This window comes from Fusarium musae, chromosome 4 (genome assembly GCF_019915245.1).
Source record: "Fusarium musae strain F31 chromosome 4, whole genome shotgun sequence".
NCBI lineage: Eukaryota > Fungi > Ascomycota > Sordariomycetes > Hypocreales > Nectriaceae > Fusarium > Fusarium musae.
In genome coordinates, this window is record NC_058390.1 from 2270886 (window position 1) to 2283971 (window position 13086).

Consider the following 13086-nt stretch of genomic DNA (forward strand, 5'->3'; position numbering starts at 1 on the left):
TATAAAAATGCCTAAAATAACTTCCTTAAAGTATCTTAAAGTAATATAAAATATAGCCTTTAGTTTAATAGTAATTATACTTTTATAGCTTATTACTATAATATTATATTATTAACTTTTAGTAATTATATTAATAGTATTAGTATATATAATAAAAATTAATTATATTTATTTAATTTAAATTATTATTAAATTAAGCTTTAAAAGGCTATTTAAAGTAAAGTTAATAACTTTAATAATTTTAATAAGTTATTATTAATAAAATAAGTAAAAAGTAGCTTTTTTAAAGGCCTTTAATTTTATATAAAGTTTATTATAGCTATAGTTAGTTTTAGAATAAAATTTAGTATAATCTATAGTAATAAAAAATAAAAGTAAATATTTTAAAGCTAAATAGTATATTATAAGCTTATAAAAGTATATATAAAATAAGGCTATAGCCTTTCTTCTTTAATACATATTATAATAATAATATTTAATATAATAATATTATATTACCTAGAAGCCTAATAGGGCCTTTAGTGCTATATTAGGGTAAATATAATAAAAAAAATCCCTTAAGATAAATTTTAGTATAGATATCGATTTGGCCTTCCATATATGTTTCTAGAATGTCTAAAATGTAAGGGGGGGAAAAGGTGGGGGGGGAGGGGGGAGGCAGATTCACCAAAAGAGGCGGAAAATGATCCATTGACAGTTTTGACTCAGATGAACCCAGTGAATCAAAGACATTTCTCTCAGCAACTGCTGAGTTTTTGTGTCTCAAACGAGTCATTCAGGCGACTCAGGTTTCCATTCAACTTGTGGACAGTGCAGGGTTTGTGGCTTTTGCCATAGAAAGAAAAAAAGCTTTTTTTTTTTTTTTTATATGTCATAAAGATTTACTGCAGGGGGGTCAAAACACGAGGAAACATGGAAAATTCTGAATATGTATGTACACAGATCGGTGAGCCCACTCCATAGACCATGTCTAAGCGGTCAACCATAATTCACACCGAGGGTCCAAGAAAGATGCTCTTCTCTGCCCCGAGACTAAATGGAATTGAGCAACTCTCACTTGATTCGTACTGGTGCAAGTGCCGATAGAATGACTGGGATTGCTACTTTATCTGTGCTTGATAGAACGCCACCTGTGAATAACCCTCTTCTATTACGAGATCAAAATGAAGGTGTCTCGGACTCCGACAGTCCTTGGCTGCGGTTATCCCAGCTATCAGCGACCTTGCTCTTACTCTTGACTGCAGTTTTGACAACGTTTCTCGAGTTTGTCTATGGGTCTCTGTGTTTCCTTACCGCCAGAAGGCCGTTTTATTCGGAATTGTCCAAGTCGAGATCGTCTTTTGCACCGATGACCGTTGGAGGACTGGCCACAATGGTCTTGGGTGTGAGCCAAAAGTCCTTGGGATGGAACCAGACGCCACCTGGCTTGATGCTCTTGTCGCATACTGGTGCTTTCCAACTGCCATGCTTGAGTCATAAAATCGAGCATGGAACTTGATATCGTTGTCATGGCACTAGATAGTGGTGTAAAGGATAGAAGACCTCTCAATAAAGACACCTTCTTGAACCAGGCACAAATCCTTGATTGATTTGGGTTGTCGATAAAGCTAGTCAGAGCCGCAAATGGCGATCGTGTGCCCGGTGGTACAGTGAGTGCTCTTAAGATATCTTGGCCAGCGGCAAGTCTCGATCTGGTTCATCCGAAAGGTGATGCTCGATATAAGGTTGCACATAGTCTTTGGGGGTCGATATCATCTCCTGGCTTTGAGGGACAAGAGCTGCTCGGGCGGAAGCTGGAACCATTCACAAGAAGAGATCTTGCCGTCTCAGTTACTCGGTCGAGAATTGCAGATGATTCTTGACTGATATGTCATCGTCTGGTCCTCCTGGGTACCGCCGACTTTGTGCTAACAAAGAATCAACTCTGTTGACTGCAGACTCGGACTCATTGGTCGCAATCAGAAGTACGAGGAGACGTAGAATTAGAGTGGTTGATATGGGGAATTGTCCTTTCAAGTCTGCCAGGCCTGAATATATGATGATCTCATGAACACAGCCTTAGGAGACGACTGAAGACGAAATTCCCGGGGAAATTAAACCCTCCTTGTCATTGCTCGAACTGTGCACATGGCTATTGTTATCAGCCGAACAAGTCGTGGTCCCAGCGAAACGAAAATGCCCGAAGGGTGCTTCTGGATCGAAGATCTCCCAAGCATTGATCTTTGGTTTCACTCAAAGCGGTCGTAATGGGAGACAAGTACTGGAAATCGGTGTGCTGCTCACAAGATAGAGGGAACCGTTGAACAATGTGTCGGCTAAAGCTTCACGATGTGAGGCAATTTTGAGCCCCCAGTTCACATCATCCGACCGAGAAATATTCCTATATGGCATTAGAAGCTTCGAAAACACGCAGAATTAAGAACGTACAGATCCTTGAGTGCAAGCACTGGGCGCACCAACCTGAAGTTGGGGCTGATGCTGTCGTCCTGGTCCAACCACGGCGTAGAGACGCTCTGAAAGACATATTTCTCACGATGGCCAGAATCTATCCTACGAAGATCTGAATAGAGACCCAATCAACGACCGTGTCCATCTCGTACGTCTTTTGTGCCTGTGATATGGTCAAGCGATCCTTGAGCTCGTGGAGATGTCCTGCGGAGGCAGGAAGAGGAATGATAAGGCAGGGCATGAGCAATCGGAACTGCTCGCACTTGAAACCACCAACCTGACAAATATCGTGGGCTTAATCGAAGGTGACCTGTTTCACTCGATGTGACCAGGGACGGCGCCCGACAGCTTTGCTTGGGGCTAGCAACACGATTTGCAGCATGCAAGATTGAGTGACCCTAATGTAGCACTAGGTGGGATTACTGACAAGTTAATGTCTTGTATGAATCGCCCATATCAATTTGCTAGCTTGCTGCCGATATGTCTTGGAAAACCGTGCTTTCATCTGGGCGGCAATCTGATCAACGAGAGTCTTTGCAGGCGCTACGGAAACCAAAGCCTCATCATCGTCGCTCTCTTGAAAGAAATGAATGTTCTGCCAGCGGATGTTGGTGTGACTGAACAGCAAACTTCCAATGGCATCGGTTGAATCGAAAGCATTTCGTTGTCAGACATCTGGTTCGAACGGTATTCGTGCACCAGGCCGTGAGCCAAATAGCCTGCACATGTCGGGGCCTGCGCGTTCAAGCTGCAGAAGTGGATAGTCTGATATCAGCTTCAAATCATCGCCCAAAACTTCTGTGTTGGTAGAGAAAGTCAAGCAACTCGAAGATTCGCTAGCCTTGATGGGTAGTTGGGTCGTTGTCAGTACCTTGGTGATGCCCTGACCAGCATTGGCGAGGTTGGGCGAATAAGTAGGCGTTTTTAGAGATCTCACAGAGGTATTCCTAGATCTTTGGTATCAAGAATGGTCCCTAGGCATATCAGCCACAGAAGTTTTCCAAGGAAACATCGTAACTGACCTTCATGTAATTGTTCAAGACCGGGTGACTAGATGAGAACGTAGTCAAGCCAGCGAAATCGTTCGTTGTGTAGTCGAAGTCTCGATGGTTGAAGTTTAGTAAAAGGCTGCCCTGCACCGAGGCACAGTTCATTTGTCGTTTCTACCTGTAGAACATGCCCATGGTGGAGGATCCCAGTAGAGACCTTGCATCATCTGTGATCGATTGAGAGCATGGAAGTAGATTCGTCCAGCAACAGCAATGAGAAAGAGAGAGGGAGAATGTGAAAAACTTCTTTAGTACACACTAGTCAAGAGTCTGGCGAAAGGCCTTGGTAGTGATAAAAAGAGAAATCCGAACGTCGACCCTCACGAAGAGGGCCCCCCGGAAGGAGGGTGCAACTGACGACCGGCGAGGAACTCTCATACATCACGCCTGAATGTATGCCCCTTCCCACCAGAAGCTACTTATCGTGGTAGGGCATCCCTAGGCGTAATGGGCGCGCCTAGGGTGCTGTGTTGCTTTGCGAAGTCTTTCAGCATTGTACACCTCTCGTCTCCCGTGGCTGCTATGACTTACTCAGTCAGACAAAAGAACTGCAATATGAGAGGAACTTCAAGTCAATATCAAGGTTACTCACCAGGTTCTCTTCACAGCGGTTCAAAAAGGCTTCAAAAGGGGCGAAGTCCTCCGGGCGCAAGGCCCAGGGGTGATGCGGCGGCTGTTTGAGGAGCGAGGAAGAAATGGAAGAAGAAGAAGAAGAAGAAGAAGAAGAAGAAGAAGAAGCAAGAGGGGAGAAATAAATGATAAACAGATAAGTAGAGAGTTGCCTGAAAACAAAGATTGGCCCCAGGCAACCAGTATCATTATTCACGGGTGACAGCTGCTGCCACTGGCAGAAAACATTAGATCAATATTAGTAGATGACCCCCGTTCAGCAGTGACGACAACCCCACGTCAAGTCGAGTATGTCTTGGAGTTGAACCACCAGCACTGATCTACCTAGTTATCTCGAACGGAATATTGCCTTTACAGGCAGATATGCACACTACGAGAATCATAAACGCACAGTGGGTGCAGTTGGTTCAGATTACGACGGCTTTGCTGGATCCCACTTGATTTAGGCAAAGATATGTGTCATGATCGGCTTTGAGAACCCTTCTACAGTAATCTACGGCGATACAATAACATAAGATTGACGTCCATCAAGCTCTATTGAGGTCTTCCCATATTCAAGCCTGACCTAGCAAGTATCAAAGAAGTGCCATCGGGGCTACTAGATAGCCTAAGAGGGTTCACTGCCGCCAGAGTCACCCTTGAAAAGGTCGCAGTTCTTGCCTGAGTCCTCGCAAGCGTTGGACATGGTGCAGGTGTCGCCATAATTAGTATTGGCTGAGAAATTGTTAGCCTTAAGCTGGACTGATGTCTCTGATGTGACTTACTACCGCCGAGAACACCGCCGTTATCCTGGCAGTTACCGCAAGATCGCACAAGTTTGCCATAGTCTTCGACATAAAAGTCAGAGATCTCGACAGTGCCACCACCGCTAAACTGAACAACCTTATCGGCGGCGTGAAAAGCACCTTCTCCACAGATGGTAGAGGTGCCGGAGTTTTGCTCTAGAGTGCAAGTTACCTTACAGTGAACGCCCTCAGCTTGACCGGGCCCAATAAGACACTGCGGAGAGTAGCATCATCTTCGAGAATGAGCATGGCATCAGCAACACTGGTTGTAGAACTGTAGATTGGCAAGTGTGAGAAGCGCGGCTTTTCGTATGTTGAGCTGATTAAACCAGTAATCACTCAAATGAAAATAAAGTGGAAGATGTTAAAGAATGTGCTTTGCGGGCCTGCCTGGGACTGCCAAAGATGAAAGAAAGTAGCAAAGAATATCCTGTTGGACTCCATGTTGTTTGCCCAGGCCTGGCTTCTTATAAAGGATTTCTGTCATGCAATGATACGATGCCAGACCTCAAGCCGCAGGTCAGTCAATCCTGGGAACGGAGCTAATGACAGACAAGCCGCTGCCAGTTTGTCACCGAACTTGACGAGGGGAAGCTTAATTCAGGATATGCACTTCTCGGCATTTAAGTTAAGGCTTAGCCTAAGCTTATTCAAAGGGTCTGATAGCCGAACTGGTTGGATTGGCGGACTCGTCCAGGTTTGAAACCTGTGATTGACATCCTGGTGATTTGAAACGGACAGAACAAAGAAAGCAAACCATTTGCAACTATGGAAAAGTCATAGAAGCCAAATAAGAGCCAACCATAAATGATTTCATTTGAAACAGGGAGAGTGAAGCAACATCCAGTGATCTCGGGTAAAGAAAGTTTTGCGGTGGCTAGCGTGACTAGAGGTTGAAAGGCTATATTTGTTCAAGATCTTCATTTTTATGAGAAGTAGCAAGGCCAGATGTATTCTTTTTCTTGGGGGTACGTAGGTCTAGATATGCGTTGGTGATAACGACTAGGGTATTTACTAACCACCAATAAAGGCTGAGTATCAGACAAGGAACTTGTATGGTTTGGGGTGCTTGGTCCGAAAAGGCAAGGGCCTATCGAAATTATATCCAGGAGCTACAGCTTGAAACGGACAGAATTTGAGAGGCCATGAAGAGAGACAGAAACTCTGCTGGTACAGAAGTACCAACGAGTGCGCGAACAACTCAAAACTTCTCTGCTTTATTGTGCTGGTAGTGTTCGGAATACTGTCTAAACTCCAGTCTTGGCTACGATCACCTGGCCTTGGATGATTCTAGGGCCTTGTGGTCGATGACCCGGCCCAAGTATCAAACGCATCTTGGTCTGCATGTTGCATTGGTAACTAGGTACCTACGTATGAGCATAAGCTGCACTTTCAAGATTACTTTAGTCGAAGAGCAATCTCTAGGGAGGCAATCTGTGGGGAAGCTTGACTGATCCGGATCATTGGCTAACCTTTGTCAAATCCTTTGGGCAAACACGAGGAACCTTGGATGAATACCAGTGGAGGTGTCGGTCCATAAGGTAAGGTAGGTACTCGTACCTACCTTAGTCTGTCTGATGCATTCACTGAAACTCACGTGCGTCGTCATGTGACCGTTGTGACCTCCCGTGAGCTCTTAGGTTCCACAAGCTTCTTCCCCCTTTTCATGTAGATCAGCTAAAGGGGTGACAGCAATGACGCCACAATCCACATCGCGTTCGAGAAATCGACATTTGACACGACGATTCGGCTCAAAAAACAGTTATTAAGATGCACAAAATTCATGTTGAGCGCAATTACAAGTGAACAAGCATTGTCACGAGAGCAGTTGCCTGTCTCATCTAGGGGTGTGACGACGATAGTAGTTGCGCTATTAACTTTTGAGATTGCACTCCTTTTTTGACACGAGAAAGCCGGGCCACTTTTTTAATTACACGGTGTCGTTCGTGTACATCGAGAGCTATGTATCGGTATAGGGGAGGGAATTCTAGAGGAGAGGAAGAAAGCAGCCCATGGCTTATCTGTAGATATCAGCTTATGCCTCTGTCCCAGTCTTGATCAATGCATCATGCCTTGTTTCTTGTTTCTGCTCTTTTACCTTATCAATCATCATCATATATCGCCTCCGATGACGGTATCCTCAGAGTCTCGCATATAAAGTGTTGTGGTAAGGCAAGCCAAGTTTTGGAAAACCCCAGATTTTTACAGGGAATATTGCGCCCCAAACCCAATCAGCTTTGGAGAAAGTCGAGACCCGGTTTTTTTCGCGTCAACGTGGAACTTCTTCGGTAGCCGTAACCGTTTTTTCTCCAGGTTAATAAACTACCTACGGAGTAACTGCTACAGCAGTCCCAGGTCGCTTCCATTCCCCGTCTCGCTCCTCAGCACGCACATAATTAAAGACCATACTTACCTACCTAGGCCCCTACTCGTAAGGTCTCTCTCATCCTCTCCCACAACCCGACCCGACCCCGAAGCCACGTCATCTTCCCCCAACTGTCAAGTCAGTGACGTGCCAGTCTTATCTATCAGCCATGTCTTCGCCATCGAGCTCATCCCAGGGCGGGAAGCGCAAGAGAAACTCCCTTCGCGCAGAGTCGGCCGCTGACCTTGGCGATAATGGAATTCAGACATCCTCTCGTGATGCCTCTGGTGAGGAGGGAGACACAACAGCCGCCGAGTCGGGACGACTTCACAGCCGAGGATCAGCTGTTGGAGGCCCAATTCCTAAGAGACAGCGCTCTAGCTCGGATCGTGTCCTCGAAACAGCCGCTGACCACGCCCTGGATCCTGGCGAGCCAAGCGATACCACAGAAGCCAGCATCGACATTGCTGAACGAGTCGGTCGCAAGGGTCGCAAGCCTTCTCTGAGGGAGCTTGACGAAGAGGAGCAGCGAAGAATCGAGGCCATGCCCCCTCCCCCCATCGGCAAGCTCCAAGATCCTGCCGGTGGTTACAAGACGAACCCACCTCCTGTTGGCCGACCTGTTCGTGTATACGCTGATGGAGTGTTTGATCTCTTCCACCTTGGGTAAGTCAAAAGAACCGACTTGTTGAAACTGAGCTGTCTGCCAACTACTCTTTAGCCACATGCGACAACTCGAGCAGGCCAAGAAGGCCTTTCCTGACACAACGCTCGTCGTTGGAGTCACAGGCGACCACGAAACACACAAGCGCAAAGGTTTGACTGTGATGTCTGCCGCTGAGCGTGCCGAAACTCTCCGCCACTGCAAATGGGTCGATGAGGTAATCGAGGATTGCCCATGGATTGTTACCCCCGAATTTCTTGACGAGAACAAGCTCGACTACGTCGCCCACGATGATCTTCCTTACGGCGCGGACGAGGGCGATGACATCTACCAGCCCATCAAGGCTGCGGGCAAGTTCCTTGTCACACAGCGAACAGAAGGTGTCAGCACAACTGGTCTCATCACAAGGTATGCTAACGAGCACCCATGCTATCCATAATTCTAACAGCTCGCAGAATCGTTCGCGACTACGAGAAGTACATTGCCCGACAATTTAAGCGCGGTACTTCCCGCCAGGAGCTCAATGTGAGCTGGCTCAAGAAGAACGAGCTGGATCTCAAGCGACATGTTCAGGACCTGCGGGAAAACATCACAAACAACTGGACCACTACTGGTCAAGAACTCGGTCGTGAGCTCAAGCAGTTCTGGCCTACTAGCCGTCCTCAGAGCCCCGCCCGATTTAACAGTGCAGGCAGCTCAGAGGCACTACGTTCCCCAGGTGCTTCTGGAACACCCAAAGAGTTCATCACTGGCTACGCTCTGGGTCTTGTTGGTGGTGTCCGAGGATGGGTGAGTAGCGGACATGCACCACATTTTCCACCTTCAGCTAACGATCGTCTAGATGACCAAGAGCCGAGGCAATGTCACCGATAGTAGCCGACCCCCCAGCGACGATGAGTCTGAAGAGAGTGATACACACGCAAAATCGCCAAAGGACTCATCAAACACTCCAACCGCGGCTGCAGCTGCAGCCGCTCCTTCGAAGCTATAAATGAAGCTGTATGGTCATGCAGATTGCAAATGTGGGAGATTGGTTAAAAAATGTCCAGCAGGAAGAGGAGGCAGGGCCACCACGATAGGGACAACAGATGTTTGTGTAATGGACTTTGGTGGATTATTATTTTAATCAGTATTCAGCTGTGCGCTTCAATACAGGACCGGTATACAAGGCGTTGTGGCTTGTTTTATGTATCGAATGTTTTCACGTCTACAGTGTAACCTCGGCGCACTATTGAATCCGGACTCTTCTTGTCTAGTAAGGTAGCTGTGGGATGGCACGACAGTTGGGCGAAGTAATCCGACGAGTATGACTGAACCGTTCACTTATTTCGATAGTCTCATTTTCGTGACATTCCCCCATTCTTAAGACCACCTTGTTACAGCCTACGTCTGCAGGTACAATCCTTTGGTTCGGGAGTTTATTTCGCCCCTCGTTGCTGACATGATAATTATTGTCGTACAGCTAACTAAGCCAATATGCATGGCCCCCTCGGTGAGGCTGAAATATCGGAGGAAATCATTTGCCAAATCTCTTCAGGGTACTTGGCTTTCCGGATGGCGCAGACACTCAAATACCACAATCTGGGGGGCGCCTGCGCTTAGGCGCCTAGGCGGCTATACTGTTGATTGAGCTCTGTCAGATGATGACGGCAGCACTGGATGATTAGAAGTAACGTTCCAACCGATGAGACCACTTCATCATGACAAAGGTGGTTAATTGGAGTTTGAGGGGGGATATCTGGTAGAATTTGTCGATCGCACAGTCAGCATCAGTCTGCCTCGATCTAAACGATCGACATTAGGCAACAGGAATTTGTCCACTCCTTGCAATGCGATGCAGATAGAAACCCCCCAGCATGTACAGGAGAAACCTGATTGCAAACGTTGATGTCGAAAGTGTCAAACTCCTAAACGTCAATGGTTCGTTCCAAGCTGCGATAGGCAAATGATACGATCAAGGGTGCGCGGATAAACGTCCGAATGGAGATGACCCCCACAAAGGTCATGAAGATTTCGGCCAGTACTCAAATGGGCGACTACCTAACTTAGTTCATAAACTCAAATTGCGGTGTATAGAAAGTTGGAGGCATGTGGTAAGGGACAGGCAACAGGTGCCAAGTCAATGGGTGTGTCCCCATGTGTAGATCTGCTTCCACTTCTAGAGGAGCACATGCGAATCAGACCAGACATGCATCGGTGCTGAAAAGTTAGTTGTCAACAAGTGCATGTCCACGACGTAGTGACGGGATGAGTTCATGTAGCATCTTAGCGAGACCTTGGCTACAGAAACAGGGTAGATTTGGTGCAAGATCTGCATTGGGAAAAGCCGCTTCTTCTCGTCCATGTATTGGCCCAAAAGAGCCTCTAAATACAAAAATAGTCGGGATCGAAGCGCCGGGGGCTTTCCCCTTGTCCCCCAGATATGAATATGTGGTTGCAATAAACAGTTCTATGTGCGAGTCCTGTGGAGGAATTCTTTTAAGGAATATTCTCCGTGCGGGCCGAATCCTACAGCGTCTTGGCCTCAAAATCCGAAAAAGGTCGTTTATACTAGACTTAGCGTGCGGAATGACATATGGTGCCTTAGACGACGAGATGCGACGATCTAATTTTGGGAAAGAAGCATAACCCTTGAACGGCTGGCGTTGCGTCGTTGCGTACGGAGTAGTCTCGTGGACGTTATTATTTCTTATTTCCATTTCCAGCCAAAAGGCGGGGAGAAACAGCGTGGAACGTGGAACGGTCCGGCCCCGCATTTCATATCCTTTTGCTCGGGAGGAGCACAACGGTTTGTTCCCAACTCAGGATAAGATTAATGTTGGAATGGACAATGGAAGTCGATAGGTAGGTATGTAGTTTATGGGTCTATAAGCCGCAAGGCATTGCAGTAATTGACTCGTCGATCTGCAAATTAAAGAATGCCTTGTCTCTGATTAATTAATCTGTCGATCACAGCAAGCATTATCATGACGCTGCTAGGCTGCTAACTTTCTGCTCGAGCTAGCGCATCGCACTGAACAAACAGATTGTGTGTGTGTGTGTGCAGGACGGACCCAACAGGCGCAGCCAAGGAGGTAAAAATAGGTCACCTCAGGTCATCATGAAACATTGACCAATCAGCCATCGAATGGCTGGGCTGTGGTGTGTCTGCCCTGAACTTTTGTTTGGCTACCCTAGCGCCCAGCAAGGCTGGGCTAATAGCACCCTTGTACGACAGACAGGGATGCGAATTAACGCTACCAGGGGACAGGATCCAACATTCCAAGTAATGTTTCAATACATACGGCTGTCATGAGAACGGGATACCGGTATTGAGGTCAGTATGCGATTCGGTTTAAATGCGGGTGATATTGAAAACTCGGTTAAAAAAGCTTAGACCAAACCTAACATACAAACCGACCTAAACCATGTGGACCATGGACAATGGATAATGGACAGCGTTGTAACGGCGCGGGCCCTATGAGGCTGGTTGGGACATGCTCTTGGGATAAGCACTTGTAAGGTTGGACGGACCCGGGATTCCCAAGATCGAATTGCTTCACGATGGAAGTAATTACATAGAAAAGTTTAAAAAATACCATCTAAGCGCAGTTTCAATAAACTCAATAGGTGAGATATCGGTAATATCGGGACCAGACTCATGGGAATGCCTACCTACCTTACCACCTAGGTACCATTGAAGTCAGCACGTTAGGCACCTACCTTGGGTCAAGCTCTTAGGTAAGCCGGTACCTGTCACTGATGCAAGCAAGAGCTACTGGAACCTGGAGGTACAGTAGGTAGGTACGTCCTGAGGTACCTGTCGGCCGCCTTTCCTTCTCTCCCCAGCTCATTTTCTTCGACTTAACCTTTCTAGACACAGCCTCTTCTATAGGATCTTTTTGCTCTCCTATCATCTATGTACGCATCGTTGCCGATCCCTGTCAGACAACCACACCCATTCTAAATGCGAGATGTCATGTCTGTTATCATTCTGGAGACTTCAAGCCATGATCGGTTCTGGCTTCTAGAGCAGCCACCAACAGGCGCCTTGACGCCATACCCGCCCGACCACGCCCATGCCCACACAGGCTTGTGCCCACGATGTCTCAGTGCCCAGATACAGTACAGATGCAGATGCATTGCTTAGCTTCCTGTGAAACTGGAGCTCCAAAATCAATTTTAACCCTAGTGCCCGAGCTTCCCCTAGTTCCAGTTGGAATTTCTACGCCTCTGTGCTGTGCTGGTATTTTTGGATTCTTTCGTGTGCAACATTACTCCCTTTACTCAATGCAACCATTCTTACCGGTCATCGTCGCCATTCTGTCTCTCTTCACAAAGCACTGGATAGGTCTGCGCCAACTATGTCTAAGCGCGAGCTACCACCCGCAAGCCATCGGATCGGTCGGGGGGATGAATAGTGTCTTTTTGGTACAGTACCACACCTGGGCGCTAGTTGCTCGATCAGGTACCGTTCCTTGAAGGCTTAGATGGCGCTTGCGGCCCCGTCCCGCCACTTGTCGCATTCTCGACGAACAGGGAGCGGCAAGCATGCGACAAGGGTCGATGTGAAAGGGTGGCACATGGACAAGCCAAACCAAACAACGGGATGGACTCCCCATGTCCCGACCTTTTGGTGTCGAGGACGCTTTAAACACTACGTACGGTTTTCAAGAGACAGACAAGTGCCTTGCATCAGGTGCATCTCTTGTTTTCCCCTCCATCTCACCTCCTTCAAAGCATCTAATCTTGTCCATATCCATGTTTCAATCCATGCATCAACTCCCCTGTCCTGCGCCCCATACTCAGCTCGCAGGGTTGCCTTCAACCTTGGGTCAATCACATCGACATCCCCATGCATCCATGTTCTAACACTCTCTCAGATAATCCTGCCCAGGTCTAACCCAGCAATGCCTCTCCTGGTTCCTATCTTTGTACCAAGAGTAAATATCTCACTTGCACTGAGCCCCATATTCACATCTGTATCCCTGCTAAACACCGAGCTTGCTCTATTCGCCAGCCTTAGCCGTCTGTACCTCTTCCCGTCGGTGATCTTTGCTTCAATTCTACACCAACTCCCCCACTATTACTCCCGCTTGCTGTTCTATACCCTCATCGCCCACCTTCTTTACATGAGCCTAAAGCGTCCTATCTGCCGGGACTTGT

At 47.2% G+C, this 13086-nt stretch overlaps 2 protein-coding genes across 2 annotated transcripts; one reads left to right on the forward strand and one right to left on the reverse strand.

Moving 5' to 3' along the window:
• Positions 1–4734: 4734 nt before the first annotated feature.
• On the reverse strand, positions 4735–5161 carry J7337_005641 (uncharacterized protein; the record flags this gene model as incomplete). The annotated part of the gene is made up of 3 exons (XM_044823316.1): positions 4735–4841; positions 4892–5066; positions 5090–5161. 3 exons carry the CDS (start codon positions 5159–5161, stop codon positions 4735–4737), a joined length of 354 nt encoding a protein of 117 aa, XP_044681807.1.
• A 2285-nt stretch (positions 5162–7446) lies between these two features.
• On the forward strand, positions 7447–8932 carry J7337_005642 (uncharacterized protein; the record flags this gene model as incomplete). Its single annotated transcript, XM_044823317.1, has 4 exons — positions 7447–7943; positions 7999–8349; positions 8397–8730; positions 8783–8932. The coding sequence occupies 4 exons, from the start codon at positions 7447–7449 to the stop codon at positions 8930–8932; spliced, it is 1332 nt and encodes a 443-aa protein (XP_044681808.1).
• Positions 8933–13086: the final 4154 nt, after the last annotated feature.